Source organism: Aethalodelphis obliquidens, unplaced genomic scaffold (assembly GCF_003676395.1).
Source record: "Aethalodelphis obliquidens isolate GAN/ISIS:26980383/991018 unplaced genomic scaffold, ASM367639v1 scaffold1, whole genome shotgun sequence".
NCBI classification, from domain to species: domain Eukaryota; kingdom Metazoa; phylum Chordata; class Mammalia; order Artiodactyla; family Delphinidae; genus Aethalodelphis; species Aethalodelphis obliquidens.
The window spans coordinates 12,508,894-12,528,779 of NW_020837945.1; the positions used below are offsets into that span (position 1 = coordinate 12,508,894).

The 19,886-nt window shown below is 46.1% G+C and overlaps 1 protein-coding gene across 3 annotated transcripts in view; it reads left to right on the top strand.

Annotated features, from left to right (window-relative positions):
* The first annotated feature begins 4,645 nt into the window (after positions 1-4,645).
* URB1 (URB1 ribosome biogenesis factor) overlaps positions 4,646-19,886 on the top strand; it is a 65,045-nt gene continuing 49,804 nt past the window's right edge. For 2 of the 3 annotated variants that reach the window (XM_027101298.1, XM_027101301.1), the window contains exons 1-8: positions 4,646-4,874; positions 7,415-7,554; positions 8,275-8,426; positions 9,297-9,429; positions 13,931-14,027; positions 16,021-16,106; positions 17,659-17,784; positions 19,694-19,818. In XM_027101298.1, the coding sequence (XP_026957099.1) occupies positions 4,733-4,874; positions 7,415-7,554; positions 8,275-8,426; positions 9,297-9,429; positions 13,931-14,027; positions 16,021-16,106; positions 17,659-17,784; positions 19,694-19,818 (1,001 nt within the window). In that variant the 5' untranslated portion in view covers positions 4,646-4,732. The remainder of the gene's footprint in view (positions 4,875-7,414; positions 7,555-8,274; positions 8,427-9,296; positions 9,430-13,930; positions 14,028-16,020; positions 16,107-17,658; positions 17,785-19,693; positions 19,819-19,886) is intronic. The other variant, XM_027101305.1, reaches the window with a different exon arrangement.

Consider the following 19,886-nt stretch of genomic DNA (forward strand, 5'->3'; position numbering starts at 1 on the left):
AGTTTTGTTTTTGTTTTCCCTCTCCCAGGCTTATAGGATTTTTTTTTTTAATTACATGACTTTTTTTTTTTTTTTTTTGGCTGTGTTGGGTTTTCACTGCTGCACACAGGCTTTCTCTAGTTGTGGCGAGCCCGGGCGTTATTCTTCGTTGCGGTGCGCAAGCATCTCATTGCGGTGGCTTCTCTTGATGTGGAGCACAGGCTCTAGGTGCAAGGGCTTCAGTAGTTGTGGCACGTGGGTTCAGTAGTTGTGGCTCGTGGGCTCTAGAGTGCAGGCTCAGTAGTTGCGGTGCATGGGCTTCGTTGCTCTGCAGCATGTGAGATCTTCCCAGACCAGGGCTTGAAACTGTGTCCCCCGCATTGGCAGGTGGATTCTTAACCACTGTGCCACCGGGGAAGCCCCTTATGGGATTTTTAAAAACCTATCCTCTTATTATCAAGTCAAATTTTATTGCCTGATGGTCAGAGAACATGGTCTTTATGATGTTGATTTTTTTTTTGAAAATTATTAGGGCCTCCTTTGTGGCCTAGGAGGTAGTCGATTTTTATGACTGTTCCCTGTTATTTAAGAAGAATATGTATTCTGTTTGTGTGTATAAAATTCTCATACCAGGTATTAGTTTGAATACATTGTTATTTAAATTTTCTATATTTTCTCATATTTCTGTCCAATGACTAAGATGTTAGACCAGTTTTCACAATAGCTTTGAAATTTATCGTTGATATTTTAATCTCTTAATTGGGTATGGATTTTGCTACATTTCACTGTTCAAAGATTAGGGCCATCAACTCAATAACCTAGTTTTTTTTTGCGGTACGCGGGCCTCTCGCTGTTGTGGCCTCTCCCGTTGTGGAGCACAGGCTCCGGACGTGCAGGCTCAGCGGCCATGGTTCACGGGCCCAGCCGCTCAGCGGCATGTGGGATCTTCCCGGACCGGGGCACGAACCCGTGTCCCCTGTATCGGCAGGCGGACTCTCAAGCACTGCGCCACCAGGGAAGCCCAACCTAGTATTTTTGAGCAGTCTGATCTGAAACCCTGGTCATCAACACAATACGTATTTATTGTGGCTATGACTCTCATGAGAATTGTCCTAGTAGGATGAGTGCATACTTCCTGAATGGATTTGAAAGTATATTTTTAAACACGGGGGCATACCCCCCAACTATAAAATATGGGATAATGGCTGGAATTCACAGGCAGATTCACGCAGAATGTTCAGAAGCTCTTTGCCTCCTGGCCCATGACCTGCCTGTTCGTACCTCAGCTCCAGACCCCATTCAATGTCACAGTGACTAAAATGCAACTACTAGAAATTCACTGGGGGAGTTGTGATCTCCAAATGCCCTCTTTTAAAGTGTAAAAATATTCATGGGTTGGCTGCAAGTTGATATTATTCTCCAACACCTTATGGTAAATTCACCAAATTTCTCTATCTTCTGATAGCTAGCTAAAAACAGCTTTCGTAAGGAAACAGGTTAAGGAGAAAGTGTGGGGAAGAAGGGGGACTTAGCATAGGAAGGGAGGCAGAAAAATGAATAATTCTGGAGGAAGCATTGTCCTGGGATATAAGTTCTGGGAAAGCTGCAACAACTGGGGCTTTGGGAAGATGGGGGCAGCAAGAAGGTGCTGTGTGTGCATGTGTGGGGAGGTGAGCAGAGAGTGGACTTGGGGAAATTTAAGAAGACAAGCATCATCTATGTCATGATTTTTATCGACTGGCCTCACACTTTGGCTAGTTCCATATTGGACAAGAGGGGAACATTTTCTGCTTTTCTTCAACTTTGTCTCAGAGGAGAAAAAAAAGACAAATATAATGCTTCCGTTTTCTTCACTGCTTTACTCTCATTTCGGTAAGAAACTCACAACAACCTAGCCTGGATCATACTAATGTGATGTATCTATTGCTCAAATAATTCATTTGATAATTTTTACATGGCCTTGTAGCATCTCATATCATCTTCGGTTCTTGGTTAAATTCTTTACTGTGATTGAACTTATCAGGTTATCACAATGATACTTATCATCCCAGTGATACTGTAAATCTCTTGAGGGTAAGTCTACCATGTAATACTTTTTGGAATCTATTATGGCTGGTTGTATAATGCAATGCACATAGCAAATATTGCTGTAGGTTTACTTATCTCTTCTAGCCTATGGACACTATCTTTCACTGGAGTTCATAGTGACTGTTTTTGAAAGAATGCTTCATTCTTCCCACTGCTAAACAAGCAGATAATGGAACAGTTTTGATCGCAGGTAAGTGTCATATTAAAGCATTCGTCACTAAAGAGACTAAAACTTGTATCAGAATAGAGAAAGGAATTCCATACCTCTACTCTCTATAATGTGATTGCATTAACAAGCGTTTAACCAGATGAAATAATGCAGGGTAAACTCTCAGCTTGTGTACAGCAATATATCATTGTCACATCCTGAGAGTCCGTGATAAACATGCTTTAATATGAACTTGGTACAGTCTTTGATTGAGCTTCTCCTTTTATCCATTTCCAGAACTTGAACTTAACCTTGTAAGATTGAAATGGGAATAAATAAACACACTCACTTAACAGATGTGAATGAGAAATATGGCCAGTGGAGATGAACTGGTTGTCTATTAGAGGCTGGACTCTTCCCTTGGCTAATTCACCACAGTCCAAGGACCAGTTCATAAGCTTGTAGATTTGAAGACCTGCATCCTGAGGCTTTTTGACAGCATACTTAGTCAACTTGCCTTTTAGGACAGATTGACATTAACCAAGCTCAAGACCCAGGTCTCTGTATTCATTTATATAGACACTTATTTTTTTTTGACTGCGTTGGGTCTTCGTTGCTGCACGTGGGCTTTCTCTAGTTGCGGCAAGCGGGGGCCACTCTTCATTGTAGTGCACAGGCTTCTCATTGTGGTGGCTTCTCTGGTGGAGCATGGGCTCTAGGTGCACGGGTTCAGTAGTTGTGGTGCACAGGCTTAGTTGCTCCACGCCATGTGGGATCTTCCCAGGCTCAAACCTGTGTCCCCTGCATTGGCAGGCAGATTCTTAACCACTTTGCCACCGGGGAAGTCCCCTGTTTCTTGGTTTTTAAATTGGGGTTAGGACACATGGGGTGAGTGGTCCACTACTTATCAGCTGGGTAGTACTGCCAAGTTCTCCCACTCTCTCTGTCTTTGTTTGCCCAAGGCCACACAGGCAGAAACTGAATAGTTTTTGAGTGTTTCCTACCTCTCCCTGCTGTCTCTTTGGTCAGGTCCACCCTGGTTGAAAACAAACTTGGTGGTTGGCAATTAACCACAGAAGAGAACCCATGTGGACAATTAGTCAGAATTAAGTCTGTCTTTGCTAACAAGAGTATTGCCCTTTACAGCCTGAATTCTGGGCATATCCCTTTCTCTTAGTACCACTGCAAGAGCTCAGATCTTTTCAGGCCATTCCTTCTGACCTGCCTACAAGGTAGACATTTCCACAGGCACAATAGTCTTGTCAGGTGAGGGACTCAGGGTCAACCCCATAGACTTTTTCTATAAGAGACTCTGAAACTCCAACAGGCCACAAAAAAACCACGTTCTCAGATGCTCACTACAGATCTGCTTACAGAACACAGGAGGGTACTTCCTGAAACTAAAGGACAAGCTGACAGACAATTCCTGCAATCACCAAATTACTCATCTAATGGATCGTGATTTATTTGAACACATAACCAAGTATTGATGAAGTTGTATTAAAAAATGCACCAGCCTGTTTTTACTTATTTATTTATGCCTCCATTTTATTTCAGAACATTTAATGTGACTCTCAAGCCAATTAATAACATCTTACAAAAACACACAGTACTTTTTTTCCCATCAGAGCAGTTTTTCATGCATTGCATCATTTTCTCTGCTCAGGACAGCTGGCTTTGCTGTCTCCATTTTAATGATGGTGGCTTAGATGTCGAGGCTGCCGTGCTGTCCACGAAGGGTTTTCACAGACGTTACTTCATTTGATCCTTTCCTCCCACCCTGCACGGCCGGAAGGGTGCCCGTCCTCCCATTAGTTTGGGGGAAGTGGAGGTCAGTCTGGGGCGACATCCCACCAAACAAGCTGGTCTTGGTCCGAGATGTGAGATACGCCAGGGGTCAGGGTTAGGGGAATCCACACGACTTCGGACCGGGTGTCTGACCAAGGACCTCCCCGCAGAAGCCCGCCTGGCATTTAGCCAGGGGCATCCACCCTCCCGGCCAACCCGCAGGGCCTCGAATAGGCAAAGCATCGAATCCCGCTGCATGTCAATCAGGTTCAAGAGGCTTCATCAGAGCGCCCTCAGGTCAAGAACTGATCTGACTGTGCTGCTACCAAGCGTCTGGGCTCGGACCCTCCGGGAGTGAAGGACCTGGGGGTTCTTCCTTCCAAGAACGCTCGAGAAGGCCGCCGATGGGCCTCTCCCCGCCGCGGCCGAGCGGGGGTGTCGTGGAGTGTCGGCTTGCCCCGGGCAGCCAGCAAGCCAGCTGGATCATTAGCACCAAGGAGGAACCCAGGACGCCGGGTTCCCGCACCTTCACTACCTGCTTCCCGTCGGACAGCCCTTCTCAGAGGTCCCGCCCCTTCCGCCGACCTCCCTCCGGAGGTCCTGCCTCTTCCGCCAGCCCCGCCCCTTTCAGCCCACGTGTTGGCCCGAGACACGCGTTGGTTGTCCACGTGTGTCCTGTTGTCAGGACCCCGGGTGTGTGGATCCCGGTGCGCCCCCGCCTTCTCGGCCATGGGGCGCCCCAAGAGGAAGGCCCCGGGCGGCCAGGACGGCGCGGCTCCCCCAGCGGGCACAGCCAAGCGGGCCCGCACCGAAGAGCTCACGGGCGTGCGCTTCAAGGCTCAGCTGAGGGACCCGCAGGGCGCTGGGCCGGGTGAGTGTGGGGCTCGGGGAAGAGAGTGCGAGCGTGCGAGGCTGCCTCCCGGCTTCGGTCTGGGTGGGGCCTCCGTGTGCAGACACAGCCGCTCCTTTCTGCAGAGACCAGTCTCCCGATTTGCAGTCGGGAAACCGAGACCCGGGTGCTTTCGAGTCCAGGGCGCCGACTTGCTTGATTGTGACAGTTCCCTGCGACTGTATGCTTCCCTTTCCTGGACAGCATCCCTCAGCAAGCTCTAAAATTCTTTACTGCAACTGCTAGGAAAGTGAATAACTGTACTACTCATTCACACAGCAGATTATTTGTGGAGTCCTGCCGGTGAGTCATCTCGGGGCTGTTCAGTGAGCAGGTTTGCTACTACCATGGCTGTCAGCTCTGTTTTCCGTAGCTCTGATTCTCCAACGCTCACACTGACCCGATAACAGGTAATAAGCTATCACATGAAGCCACCACAGGACTTGTCAGTTGACCCGGATTAGACTAGTGACTGATATAAAGCAGACTCTATAATTTCATTTTTTGAAAAGTGTGACCACCCATCACAACTCCATGTAATCCGTTAGAAAGTATTTAATTTACAAGGACAAAACACAATTGAATATGCTAGTATGTGGAACACTGGCACTGTGTCAAAATGAAACAGTGACAGTGTTTCTCTCAACTGAAAAATTATTAAGTTAATGGCCAGAATACCCTCAGTTTCCAGTTTGTCGTCCACAGATTTTTATTTTTATTTTTTGCGGTACACGGGCCTCTCGCTGTTGTGGCCTCTCCCGTTGCGGAGCACAGGCTCCGGACGCACAGGCTCAGCGGCCATGGCTCACGGCCCCAGCCGCTCCGCGGCATATGGTATCTTCCCGGACCGGGGCACGAACCCGTGTCCCCTGCATCGGCAGGTGGACTCTTCAACCACTGCGCCACCACGGAAGCCCCACAGATTTTGTTTTTAAACGTTTGATACCTGCAACTGCTAGCCAGTCCTAGGAAGATGATACCAGCTGTAGCACAGAATTATACATTTCATACATTCATTTGTTCATTATTTACAAGGGGTTGTTATTTGCTAGGGTAGAGATAAAATGGTGAGTAAGAATCACGTGGGCCCTGCCACCGTGAAGCTTATGAGTGATCAAGTGGAAAGGCAGATGTCAATCCGTAAAATCATGTACAGACTGTTCCAGCACAAGTCCTCTAAAGGACAGGGATAGGAGACTTTCTGGTGGAAGAAAGAGCATGTTTAATTATTTGAAGGATTGTAACCTTAGACACGTTCGTGGTTTTGCCCAGAGCTCTGTACTTTTGGGCACTGCATTTGAACTGGTTTCAGAAGGAAACCAGGGTTGACAGGTGCTGGGTGCAGATGAAGGAGTTGGGAGGTGTGGCAGGGCTGAAGGCAGTGGGTGAAAGTGTGAATCCCTTGTGCGAGGCTCTGTTGGATTTGTGTTTGAATCTGGTCTCGGATTCTCCCTCCCTTTTGATATGTTCTCGTAACTTTCTGTGGTAGGATCACCTCACTGGACCATCAGAGAAGTGGATTTGATCAATGTTAGAGGGCTTTGTTTTCATCCAGGTGTTAGGGAAGGTTTTCTTTCTGTTGTGTTTTGTTTTGTTTTTTCCAGCTTTATTGAGATATTATTAACATATAGCATATGTAAGTTTCAGGTGTACAATGTGGTGAGTTGGTACACATGCATAGCGTGAAATCATTACCCAAATAAGTTTAGTCAGCACTTCCATCCCCTCATATAATTACCGCTTTTTTTGTGGTGATAGCATTTAAGATCTACTCTCTTAATAACTTTGAAGTATATGATACAGTGTTGTTAACTATAGTCATAATGCTGTACATTAGATTCGTTGGAACTTATGCGACTTATAGCTATAAGTTTATACCCTTTGACCAACATCTCCTCATTTTACCCATCCCCCAGTCCCTGGCAACCTCCATTCTACTCTCTATTTCTATGAGTTTGGCTTTTTTAGATTCCACATGTAAGTGAGAACATACAGTGTTCGTCTTTCCCTGTCTGACTTATTTCACTTAATGCCCTCAGGGTCCATACATGTTGTCTCAAAAGGCAGAGTTTCCTTCTTTTTTAAAGGCTGCATAATATTCCATTGTATATATTTCTGTATATAGGTATAGATATCCCACATTTTCTCTATCCATTATATAGTCCCTTCATGGTGGTGGGGGAGGGATGGGTAGGAGGGGAGAGCAGGGTTAGATTGATAAAGGCCCAGAGGGTGCTCAGGAGTGGATGAATATCAACATCGGGGAGGATGCCTGCATCAGGAAGCGTTCTGCTCTAAACCAGTGCCCTTGAAAGATGTTGCCTATGACTTAGTGGTGATGGAGGAAAGACCGTGTCCTAGCTCTTGATGTCCCCGTCTCCCCCCTGCTCCTCTGTTCTCCATCTCAGTAAGTGGCACTTCCAGTCACCTGGATGTTCCTGCTGAAATCTCCCTGTTGCAGTAGCGGCTGAGATTGTTTCTAGACTGTCCTCGTTCACATTTGATCCTAACTCTCATTTCAGCCTTGGAAGCCTTTGTTTCTGCGGCCAAGAAGCTGCCACGAGAAGATGTGTATGATGTCGTGGAGGGGTACATAAAGATTTCTGTTGAGTGTGCAGAGATTTTCCAGCTCCTGAGTGGGGAGAAGCGCCCTGAAAGTGAAGTATGCTATTTCTGACCTGGCCTGATGGAGAGAAGAAAAAGTTAATGCTACTGTTGTGTTAAGCTTGATGAAGAGAAATGTGATATAAATTTCCAAGACATTACCAGCTTTCTACAGAAAATGATGCTCTGTGCCTGTGCTGTAGGGATACATTCATTTTTGCATTATAACCTTTGAAAGCATTTTAGTGGAAAATAGTAACTTGTTAGTGGTGAATAATACCAGAAGGAAAGATCATAGATTCTTAATCTAGATCCACTTAGTCTCACCGTGGTTTGCTTTAACAAAAGGGAAATAGGTAAAGACTGTGTGTCACAGGTACAGACATATATTGAGCTGTTGTTTTCTGGTTCCAAAGAGGTTCAAAACTTGGGATATTTATGAACCTGTTGAAATCTCGGGATTATTGCTGTACGGCTGTAGACCTGAATATCCTCAAAGCAGGGAGGCTGAATCAGTAGCAGAAATTTCTCTTTTGATTTCATTTGGTTTTATTGTAAGCAAGCCTCTCTCTATTTAGCTAGACTATTGGAACAAGACTGATTCCAGAGCCTGGGGCCTGGCAGATCCCTGTGTTTGCCTTGGGATCTGGGTAGGCGTCATCCTGCAAGTTGAAGGTTTTAAACCTGCAGGTGGCTGTGGCTAAGACTAGAGGAAAACATATGTAGAAGAGGAAAAGAAAGGAGATGGTTCGTAAGCATTTCGGTTCTGTCTTTGCAGATGCTTTTAATATTTCAAGTTTTCGAGGCCATATTATTGCGGACAGCCAGTGACCTTTCCCATTTTCACGTGGTGGGAACCAACATCGTGAAAAAGCTAATGAATAACCACATGAAGCTCATCTGTGAGTCCCTGTATGCCTCGGGTTACAGGTGAGCTGCCCGCCTTTCCGTGGCAGGACTAGCCTTGGGCTTGGTCTGCCTTGCGCGCCCCACAAGTGCCCTTGACCTTTCCTCCACTCACAAACAGAGCGGAGCAGCTTCCGGGGCCATCAAGACTGTGGCTCTGCCCCTCCTTCTGTTGACCGGGCCCTCTCCTTCTGCCCTGCTGCTCTCCCTGCTGTCTTGGGAGACCTCCTTCAAGCTGCCTGTTCTTTTGTCCTGACAGCTCTTCCCCGTGGTCCTCACGGGCACCCTCCCTCTCCGCCTTCAGGGCTTTGCAGAGGTGTCATCTCAGGGAGGCCCTCTGTGGCCGCCGCGTCCACAGCTATACGTGTGCCATAATCGACGTCTCGACTCGCTGTCTCCCTCCCCTAGAATTCTGGGTACCTGCAGGTGGAGGCCTTGACCGTCCTGTAAAACGCCATCCTCCCAGCACCTAAACGGTGCCTAGTATGTAGTAGGTGCTCAGTAACCGTGAATTTGGGGTAACTGCAGGATGGGAAGGCAGCCAGGAGCTCGCATTTGGGGATGCCCACTGTGCGGAAGTGTTCGCCTTGCCCTGCAAAGGCAGGGGTGATGTGGGTCCAGATACATGACTGTTGACTGGACACAGACGCGGCCGTCTTCTTCTGACCTTGCCTTTTGTGTTCTTAGGTCCTACTCAAACTCAGATTTTTAGCTTTCTTTGAAGATTTCCTGAGGGTTTTTTTTAAAGAAAGAGTGTGTCTGCATGTCTCCTTCCTTCCGTTTTCTGGTTTGGGGGTAGCAGACCACACAGCCAAGTGTGCAGCTGCTTCTCGGGGGGTGGCTTTGTGTTTCTGCTGTCCTGACACTCCTGCTTTCCTTCTTGTCTCTGAACAGGATGGCTCGAGCCTGCCTGAACCTGATGGCCGCCATGGTGACCCAGGGTCCAGAGGCTGCCAGGGACGTCTGCAGCCATTTCGATTTGAATAAAAAGACCTTGTACACTCTGGTGACCAAGAGGGATTCAAAGGTGAGGAGTGCCGAGCGTCCTTTCCCTTTGAGGGGGCCAGAGTGTTTCACGTGTCCTCCTCTCTCTGGCCTTGGTCCTCGCATAGATGGGGCGGGAGGCCTCCCTCCCGGCTGGCGGTGAGGGTCCGGTCGCCTGCAGAGCCCGAGTGACAGGGACATCCGACACCAGCTTCTCTGGGGGCTCAGCATCACAGTGCCTTCCTGGCCTGTGAGGGTGATGTAGCTTGTGAGCGTCTTCACAGAGCAGTGGAAACGGTCTCCATGCGCCTCGTGGTGAGGCCCTGGTGGTGGCCTGGTCCTCCCATGCGGGTTCCGTCCACTTTGTAGAAAAGCCTTGGGAGGCCAAGGCAGTGACCTCATCAAAGACGACGTTTATGGCTTTTTACTATGTTTCTTGCGTCTCCCAATTATAAGTCTTATAATGTGTAGGGGCTGGCTTGTGCCGGAGAGAATGCTTGGTTTTCAGGAGAGCTGTTAAAAAAGAAGTTTCCTGGTGGCTCCAGAAGTTTCACTGGGGTTTGGAAAAGGTTCTTGAGGAAAAAGTACGCGTTTCAGGGCTCGCAGGCTGGTGCAAGGGCATCCGCCCGACGTGTGCCAGCTGTAGGCTGCCGAAGCGCCTCTTCCGTCTGTGCGTCCACTCTCCCCGCTGGTGCCCCGGTGGCAGTGCCACAGCCGTCCGGGCTCCGTGCTGCACGCCCCCTTCCTGAGCACCAGGACCAGGCCACAGGGGCCCACCCCGGTCTGCCCAGGTGGAGGAGCCACGTTAGAATAAGTGACCTGCAGCCAGGCGTCACCTTGTTCTCCAGCGCTTCCCGGGGGTTAAGAGTTTCTGCGTTGCCAGGTAGTGGACTGAAGGTTAATCATGGTAACAACAGTGCTGAGGGTTTTCCTCGGTTATGAATAAGGTTTTCTCTGAGGAAAAAATTCCAGGTTTCATGGATACTACGATTAATGTGTCAAAAGTTCCATTTAATGAGTGATGGCTCCTGGCATCCAAGTGCGTATCTAATAAAAGGAATGTGTGTGCTGTTTGCACGCTAGGGCAGATATCATGGCTCTTTGGTCTTCCCTGGCAATCAGCCTGGCAGTAATTACCTGTCAGAATCCCTTCCCTTTCCCACCCCGTGTCTTGACCTCAGCCAGCCCAGCCGTCTAAGTAAAGTACATGTCAGTGGACAGGCCAGTCGCCAGGACACAGTGTGGGAGAGCCCAAGCTGGGCTTCCCGGCCTGGATCCAGCTGCAGGACGGCACATGTGCTGCTTCATCTCAGGGCCTTGCAGGTTATTCTACATCTCTCTCGATCTGTGAAACGGGAGTTGTTGAAATGAAAGTGTTTTTACTTCCTTTAATCATTTGTATCAAGTATCTTTGATACTCTGTATATTGTAGGAAATGGTTTCTAGACATTAAAAAATTTTTCTAGTATGAGAAATATCAGGGACATTCAAAAATAGAGAACGGGGCACAATGAATTCCCACGTACCTGTCATCCAGCTTCGGACCCTGTCACCCCTCCCACCTTTTGGGTTGTTTGGGGCAGGCTATTACAGCACATCCCACATACATTTCACCGTCAATATTTCAGTGTGTGTCTCTAACAGAAAGAACATTTTAGACAACAAAACCACGGTGCCATCATTGTACCTAACACCATTAATAAATTCTCAACATCATCTAGTGCCCAGGCTGGCCTCAGCTTCCCCCGACTATCTCAGAAACGTCTTTACACTTCGTGGTTCCAATCAGGGTCCAAACAAGAGCTGCACATTGTGTTGGTTGATATCCTTCTTAAATCTCTTCATTACTTTCAGTTTTCTGCCTCTTCCCCACCTTTTTCTTTTTTTTTTTTTAATGCCATTTAGTTATTGAAGAAGCTGGGAGATAAATTTTTTTGAGTGTTTTTAACATTTCGGAGGGACTTATTAAAGCTTCATGAAGAAAGAGGATTAGGAATATTTTTTCATCCAAAGAAAGCATTGTTAAAAGTCCTGTGCCAAGAACAGTTTTACCAAGTATGTTTTGGTCTATTTTAGACAGTGTTTTGCAGAACAAGCCATAGAGTTCAGGATGTTTCCTTCCTGGGATAATCACCCTGTGAATTCACAGGGTAGGAATGCAGAGTAGGCGTGTGGCCTTCTTGCCTTTGATGGAGTTTGCTGGAGGTGGAAGGTGGAGGCTCCGGGGCAGTGAGGGGCTGTGGTCAGGTGGAGAGGCCTGGTGGTGGCTGCTGGAGAGGGGCAGGGGCTATGTCTCGGGGGTTTTGTTCTCCACAATGTCAGGAATCTGAAATTTGGGGTTCTCTGGGATATACGAGATGGATGCCAGCAGGTGAGAACTAACCTCTGTTTCAGTTCAGAATCCATCGCTGGAGGCCCCCCTGAGAGGATCTGGTCCAACTCTGCTGTGTTTGCGCAGGACAGAAAGACCTGCAAGGACAGGTTGGGGCCCACATTCCAGGGCCCTGACTCCCAGTACTTCAGTGGAGGAAAAAAACCTTAAAACTTGTGGAACCTTTCCTACTCTCTGGGAAAGGATCAAACCTAATTTAATTTTATAAGGCAAGTTTTAGCATTTTGCCAGAATTCTTTTGAAATGTAAGGTGTACGTAGACCAGGATAACAAGTTAACTGTGCTTGAATTAGGTGACATGTTTGTTTGAACGGTGAGACGTCTGGATGGCTTGGGAGCAGTTGTTACTTTAAGCTTCCTGAGGACAGGGGCAGTGTCTGAGTCACCTTTGCATCCTCTCAGCCTGAGTCATGGCGTCTTGAGTGTAATTGGTGTTTTATTAACATCGAGTTGGTGAGTGAAGCCCTGGAGCGTGGCTGACAATCTGAGGAGTGCAGCTCACTTTCAAGACTTCAGCCATCATTGTACCCAAAGTCCATATTGTGAAGAGGCCCACAGGTTGGTCCCCAGAGCAAGAGGGTAGTTTGGGGCTCTTAGCGTATTTGGAATAAAGCAGCATTGATCTTGTAAGGTCTTGCTGACGTGTGTTCTGTGGCGTGGTTGGAGATAAACTCCATCAGTACGAGGAACGAGCAAGGCCTCCACCCAGATGTTACAGACCAGGGGTCGGGTGCTCGTTCTTTTCTCCAGAAGAAACATATCCAATAAAACAAGACAATTAATTAAATACATAGAGGCCTAAATGGTGCCAACCATGGTCCTTGCACCTTGAGAAAAAGTGGAACAAAAATGCCATGGGACCCCCGAGAAGAAGGAACTTCTCTGTAGGCAGATGTGAAGTTGGGCATGAAGCAGTGTGTTTGTACAGTTATTTCGTATCATTCCAGTTCCAGTACTTACTCACTTAGTAGTTATGTAACCTTAAATGAAGTTTTTAAAACCTCAGTTTTCCCATCTGTAAAATGGGTATTGTGGGCATCTGTACCTCAGATCGTTATAAGGAGTAAATGAGATAACAGATGTGTAGCGTCTGACATAGTATCTGGCACATAGTAAGTGCTCAGTGAACGTTATTGATATCATCACCATCATCATCACTATCATCACCATCATCACCACCATCACCATCATCACCATCAACATCACTACTGCCCCCACCTCTGCTGCCACTACTAAGTGGAATGGGACTCTTGGAAAGCGGAGATTCCTTAATTTTTTCAGGCATTCAGGGCAGTGATTCTCCGTGATGTTCACTTACTTCTTGTCGTCAAATTAAAGTACCTTTGGAATAACTGAAATAGGGAAAAGTTTTCGGTGTAAGCAGTGGAGGATCTGAGCATATGTGCTAGTTCTGGTCCAGCTGACGAGACCTGCATGCTGTGGGTTCTTTGGATGTAAAAAAGGAATGTGAGACACAGGTTTGTCTTAAAGTTACTGGGAGGGAAAACTGATCAGGTGGCCCTAGTGGTTTCCTCTGAGGTGTTGTCTGTTGGTCATGGCCTTTGGGCCCTCACTGAGGATGCTCTCCTGGGTAGTGGCTGATGCCTGCGGGACAGTGCAGATTGCAGTCCTGGGAAGGCCATGGTGGGTTTGTGATGAGACAGCATCTGTAATTTATAATATAAAAGCCAGACGTCACCTCATTGATGTCTCATCAGAATCAGCACTAGCCTTTCCATTATCTCTGGATTTTCAAAAACAGATGTATTGTTTCATTACACAAGAGTAGGTCATATCCAGACAGGCTGAGAGTCTTCTGCTCTATACCAAAGTGATCCAGGAACTAAAAATGTGTATATATTACAGTCGGGGAAGGGGAGACCTATACTTTTGTATTTAGAGAGAGTTTGAAAGAGAAGGAGAAATAGAGGGGAAAGAGCAAAGAAAAAAACCCTTTGTTTACATAAAGAGATGACCAGTGGTTTTAGACTTAGACCCGCTAATGGCACAAGCCCGGGAGGCCTCTGTGATACTGGGACGGGCGGGGCGTGCCTGCTGCGTGTCCCTACTTCCCTGGGGCGTGTGTGTGTGTGTGTGTGTGTGTGTGTGTGTGTGGATATGCACGTGACATGCGGGTCTCCTTTGCCCCCAGGGAGTGCACGACATCCGGCTGGCCTACATTCAGTTCGCTCTTTCCTTCTTGATCGCAGGCGACGACAGCACAGTCGCACAAGTGCTGGAGTTGAAAGGTAGGTGTGTCTCTTTGTCTCGGGGCACAGCCTGCTCGTGATTGTTTTGAAAAACCTACCCCAGAGCATTTTGCAGGTTAATAAAAGTCTGCAGGCTTCGCAGCTGCCGTGTACACTAGGGTAAAGGGTGTGTGTGGCGCAAGACTTTGGTCAGCGCGGTTCTGATACCGCTGGTCAGTGCGGACAGAGATATCCCTGTTTCGCTAGCTGGCTGCTGAGCGGGCCTAACAAAGGAGACGTGCACACTTCAGAGACTCAGGCAGACAAAGGAGGCTTTATGGTTCCAGAAAGTACATGGATTCATAGCCGTGGCTACCCTGCTTTTCTTAGTAATTGTGTTTTTAAAAAATGCCTAGTGTTACCAGAATATTAGTAGTAGAGCTTCAGAGAATTCCAACAGTACCACCTTCTGATGCCAGTGTCTCTAGAGCAAGGCTTGGCGTAGTTTAATCTATTAGGGCTACTTGTGTTTTATCAAGACTGTGAATGGCAGCGCGGAGAGGGCAGTTGTCCAGTAAGATCCCCCGGGATCACGCCCTGTCTGGGATGAGGAGCTGGTGTCCCGGCTGGGACCCAGGCACTTGTCGGGGGAGGGACAGCATGGGGCGGCCAGCCTTTCCCCCACCTCCCCCAGCGAGGGAGCCCAGAGCCCCCTCCGGAACGAGCTGTGGAGACCATTTATGAGCAGGTGCGGGTCCTGCTCCCGGGGTGTTGTCACCCTGGTCTGGGTAGCGGCCCCTTGGAGGCTTGCTTCCTTTGCGTGGTGCAGTGGACACGTCCTGCTCGTTGCCGGGCCCGTGTGGGATGCCCTCTGCAGCCAGGGCTGGGCGTTTCTTCAGAATCCTTCTGGGTCTTCTCGGCGTCTGGCCATTTGTTAAATAAAGGACACTGATTTGGGGTTATCCATCCATGCTGCTACAGGGGCAGGGATGCACTTCTGTTAAAGTTCCTGCAGGGCAGTTGGGCTGGTCCAGCCATTCCGCATCTAGGCATTTATACTAAGGAAATAGTTAAGGATGTGAGCAGAGGTTTTGTTAGGGGACATTTTTTCTTATTAGCTGAAAATTGGACTCCTCCTAACTACCCACCAGCAAGGGGTTGAGCAAATTGAGGACTGGTCACAAGGAGGAATGCAGCTATTAACAGTGATGTAGAAATATATATATAGATGTCAGATTTTTTAAGGATATAGGATTGGGTGTAAACTCAGTTATAAAACTGGTAAAGTGTGATCCCGTTTTACTAAAAGTTAAATTTAACAGAATATGGATATGTCAGAAGGTTAACAGTTAACTGGTAACCCAGACGTCAACAGTGTTAACTTTTGGGTAGTGGAGTTATGGTTGATCTTAAATTTCTGTCTGCTCTTTTCTGATTTTTTTTTTTAAGAATAATGAATTTGCTTTTGTAGAAATTATGTGTGCCCATTAAGCATGTATGGAGGAAGAGAAATTGTAATTGCTTTGCTGCTTTTCACCGGTATGTTAGTAATGATACAGCTTCAAGCCATGGAGGCTGAGTCCTTGGTGATCCCAAAAGTATGAAGAGAAAGCAAGTTCTACCACCAATCAGTAAAGTGATGACCGTTACATTAAATACATCTCTGAGCAAGTGTAAGCGAAGAGAGAAACTTTGGAAAACTGTAATCGTACCATACATACGTTCTCTTTGAAACCGTCAGTATTAAATTAACTTTACCGAAGTTAATGAGAAAAGGAAAGTAAAACAGAACTAAAGGAACTATTGAACTTTAATGGTTCAGTCATTGTTTTGCCTTCAGATATTTATTTCCTATGTCACAAAAAGTTTTTCCTACTGTGAACTTGTATAATTAAAAAAGACAAAAAACAAAAAAAAAGGCAAGTAAATGTCATTGTTTGCTGTACCATTTTAAGAATGGTACAGCAAACAAACATTTTAAGCAGTAATGTTCTCTCATCGGTTCTCATTCAAAGTATTTTTGAGTCTAATGCTTTGAAACTTTTACTTTCAGAATTTATTCCTTGCATCTTTAGCTCAGGCTTGAAGGAAGATAGGATCTCTACCATCAATATTTTGTTATCCACACTGAAAACGAAGGTACGTTTTTGGTGATCAATGTTCCTGTCATTTGTTTGCTCCAGTGTTTTACAGGACTTTAGAGCTATAACCTCGTAGGTAATATGGGTTGTTGTATAGGTTGAATGGGAAGCCGTTTCTTAAGCAGAAACTTGGTGGTGATGAGCCAGTCCTGAAGGGTACAGGCACTGAAGCCACCACTTCAGTTCAGGCGAGGCTGCTGTTTCATCGCAACAGGAGAAAAGCTGCTCCCTGCTCCCCGCTATTTCACAGGAAGCCACTGGGGTAACTGAGCTGTAAATACAACTCTTCTTCATTTACTCACCTGGCAAAATGTTATTTTGTGTCATCTTGCATGTTCTGCCTTTTACATGCATCTTACAGAAATTTTTAAACTTGCTGAAAGGATAACTGTCTTTGATACAGAAGCCCCTTAAATGATCAGTTAGAAAAACTCAATGATCCTCCCAACATAAATAGTTGTCAAAGGTCCGTGAACTGGCAGCCCACGTAAAAATGGCTAATCAGCATAGTATTTAGTGCTTCTCAGCCGGGCGCGGTTCTGCCCTCCACGGGCCATTTGGCAATTTTTGGTTGCCATAACTGGAGAAATGCAACGGACATCTGGTGAGTAGTGACCAGGGATACTGCTCAACATCCTACAGTGCGCAAGACAGCCCCTCACAACAGTTATTTGGCCCAAAATGTCAGTAGTGCTGAGGTTGAGAAACCCTGATTCAAAGCAGTGCAAGTAATGAGGTACAGGTCTTTGCACCTACCAAATTGGCATTGACTTTTCGAAACAATGATATTCAGTGCCAGCAAAGACGCTTTGAGTCAGGTACTTTCCTGGAGGAAGTGTTGCAACCCCTCTGGAAGACAGCAGGTCTAGCAGTATGTGTCAGAGGTTTTAAACATGTTTGTACACCTGGAGTGAGGGATGGGATTGCCACAGAATCACCCAGGGAACGTATTTGAAATACATAAACCCTCAGAGATATGAGCTGGGGGGGTGGGTTTGTGTGGAGCTGAGAACTGATGCCGCAATTCCAAGTCCAGAGTCAGGGATGCAGGGCAGGCTTTGTACAAGGATGCTGCTAATCATAGCCAGAGTTTGGAAGCAACCTAATTATACACACCTGGGAAATGGTTAATTAAGTTATAGTCGCTCATAGGATAGAACGATGTTCAGCCCCCCAAAGTGATGTTCTAAAGGAATTTTTAATGATGTGGAGACAGCTCATGCTGCATTAAGTAGAAGCAGGCAGAAAACTTTAATTAAGTATATTCTCGAAGAAGCCAAAAAAACCCCACCCCAACAAGAACCTAACACATACGCACGTATGTTTTGTGTGGTTGATGGGAACAGGGAGGCGGAAGGGAAATGTACCCAAATGTGGGCTGTGAGTATCCTAGGGTGGTGGCAATACCAGTGAAATTTTCTCTTTACGTTTTTTCTTTTTCTGGCTAAATATTTTGCCACAGGCCTACATTATTTTTATAATGACGAAATCCAATAAACACGATTTTAAAAATCAACTTCCTTGAAATTCATTTTTTTTGTTGTTTTTAGGTAGTTCACAATAAAAATATCACAAAAACCCAGAAGGTGCGTTTCTTTACCGGGCAAGTACTGAACCACATCGCGTCTCTGTACAGCTGGAAGGGGATTGTCGACGTGAGCCTGGAGAATGTTGAGGTACAGTCGTTTTTGGCTCTCGCTTGGCCTCACTGTTAGTGTGTGATACCCAGAGCCGGGAGACTGAAGAATCGACACATACGCCTGCCTTCAAGAAAGTCCCCCCATTTGATGTTTCTTTTGGCTTGTGGTTATGTTAATTCCCAACTCAGATGCAATATGATTTAAAAAAAATTTTTCTTTTTTACAATAAGATTTTTTTCTAATCTCTGAGGTATCATGATATTAAACTTTTTTTTTAAATGTGAAAACCATCATTCCCTTCAGCTGTGTGGCATCTGAATTTTCCCTGCAGCTTGCACGGTAGACGTACAGGGTTGATCCCTGCTACCTCTCCCGCCTCACTTACCTCTCCTCTCCCATCCACTCTTTTCACACTTTTCCAGCAGTTGGAGTTTCAAGGCCTGTTGCTTCTACTTCAGGATCCTAAGTACCTAGGGAGCCTCAGTTTCCTCACCTACTGACATGTGGAGTTGACTTTGTAACAAGTGCTAAATTAGAACAGTTGCTCTCGCATGGACCCAAAGCCAGTGAACTTTTTAATTCTCCTCATTTTGAGTTTCCTCAGGGTGTTTCTGAACATGGACTTGGCCAGAGTCATGAAGGCTCAGGCTTCCTGTTAACTCTATGATACTTTACCTCTCAAGAGCCCACTGTTTTGCTTCCTTTTATCTCCACGACTTGCCTATGTCCTCTTGTTTTGGACACGTTTTGTACGTTCTATAACCAGGAAGCCTCAGGGGCTTAATAAAAACACTCCCAAATGTGGAATTTTATTCAAAAGAGCAAGAGAAATTAAGTCATTCATAAGCTTGTTTAAAAATACAGGTTTAAACTTGCCCCTCTTAAGAGTTTTTTTTTGTTTTTTTTTGGCCATGCCACGTGGCTTGTGGGATCTTAGTTCCCCGACCCGGGACGGAAGCCGGGCCCAAGGCAGTGAAAGCGCAGAGTCCTAACCACTGGAGCGCCAGGGAAGTACCGAGTTTTTTTTTTTTTAATGGTTCTATTTTATAGGTGAGGACATTCAGAATCAGGGAATTAAGTGATGCTCTCATTACGGGTTCCACTCTGGCATCCAGACCCCATCCTGAAGCTCTCCTGGGGACCATTAAGAGTTGCCTCATTAGAATGAAAGATGCCCCTATCACCTAGGAGATTCTGAGGGATTTAGGAGCTCTGTGCCAGGAACTGGAGACGATGACCAAATATTTATTTCTTCTGTCGCAGTATCACAATGCAGAAGCAAGAAAAAGCTTAGAAAAAATGTTCTATTTAAAGCATATGCTGTAAACAGAGAATCTTTAGTGCTGGGGATCCTAATACTGATGTGCTGTGTACTTCCTAACTCAGTGATGACTTCAGCTGTCTCACCCACAGTTTGCTCATTCGTGAGATGGGTGTCATCATGTTTGCCCTGCCAGCCTCACGGGGCTGCTGTAAGGATTATTGTGAAGTGCTTGGAAACAGTAACAAATGACATAAAATCTCAAGTTATCTGTAGTTTCTTGTTGTTCCAGCAACTCGCTGTTTGTTCAACTTTAAAAAGAACATTTTAAATTCAATTTATTTAAAGTAAAAAACAAACAAACAGAAAACCGCAGTTGACCCGTTTTTCCCACCCGCTTGACCCCCACTTCTGGTAGCCACTAATCTGCTCTCTGTATCTGTGAGCTTTTTTAAAAAATTGTTATTGTTTTATTTATTTATTTTGTTTAGATTCCACATATAAGAGTATTTTTAAATTTTGATTGGTGTTTCTGTTTTTCGGTGGGGTTTTTTGTTTTTGAATTACACAAAATGTTTTCTAAGTTGCCATTAGGCATGTGATATTGTCCAGTTTTTACCCTGTAGTTGTTCGTAAGACTGATGAACTTGGGATTTTCACTGAATTTCTTTGAAACCCTCGTAGACTTCTGCTGAAGACGCAGGGAAAACCATGGTGAGGGAGCTTGTTCATAACTTCCTGATGGATCTCTGCTGTTCGCTCAAGCATGGGATTAATTTTTATGACGCGTCTCTTGGTACCTTCGGCAGGTAAAGTGCGATGCCCGTGTGAATCCCGAGTGTGAGTTCTCAGAGGTCATCACATACGTGGCTTACAG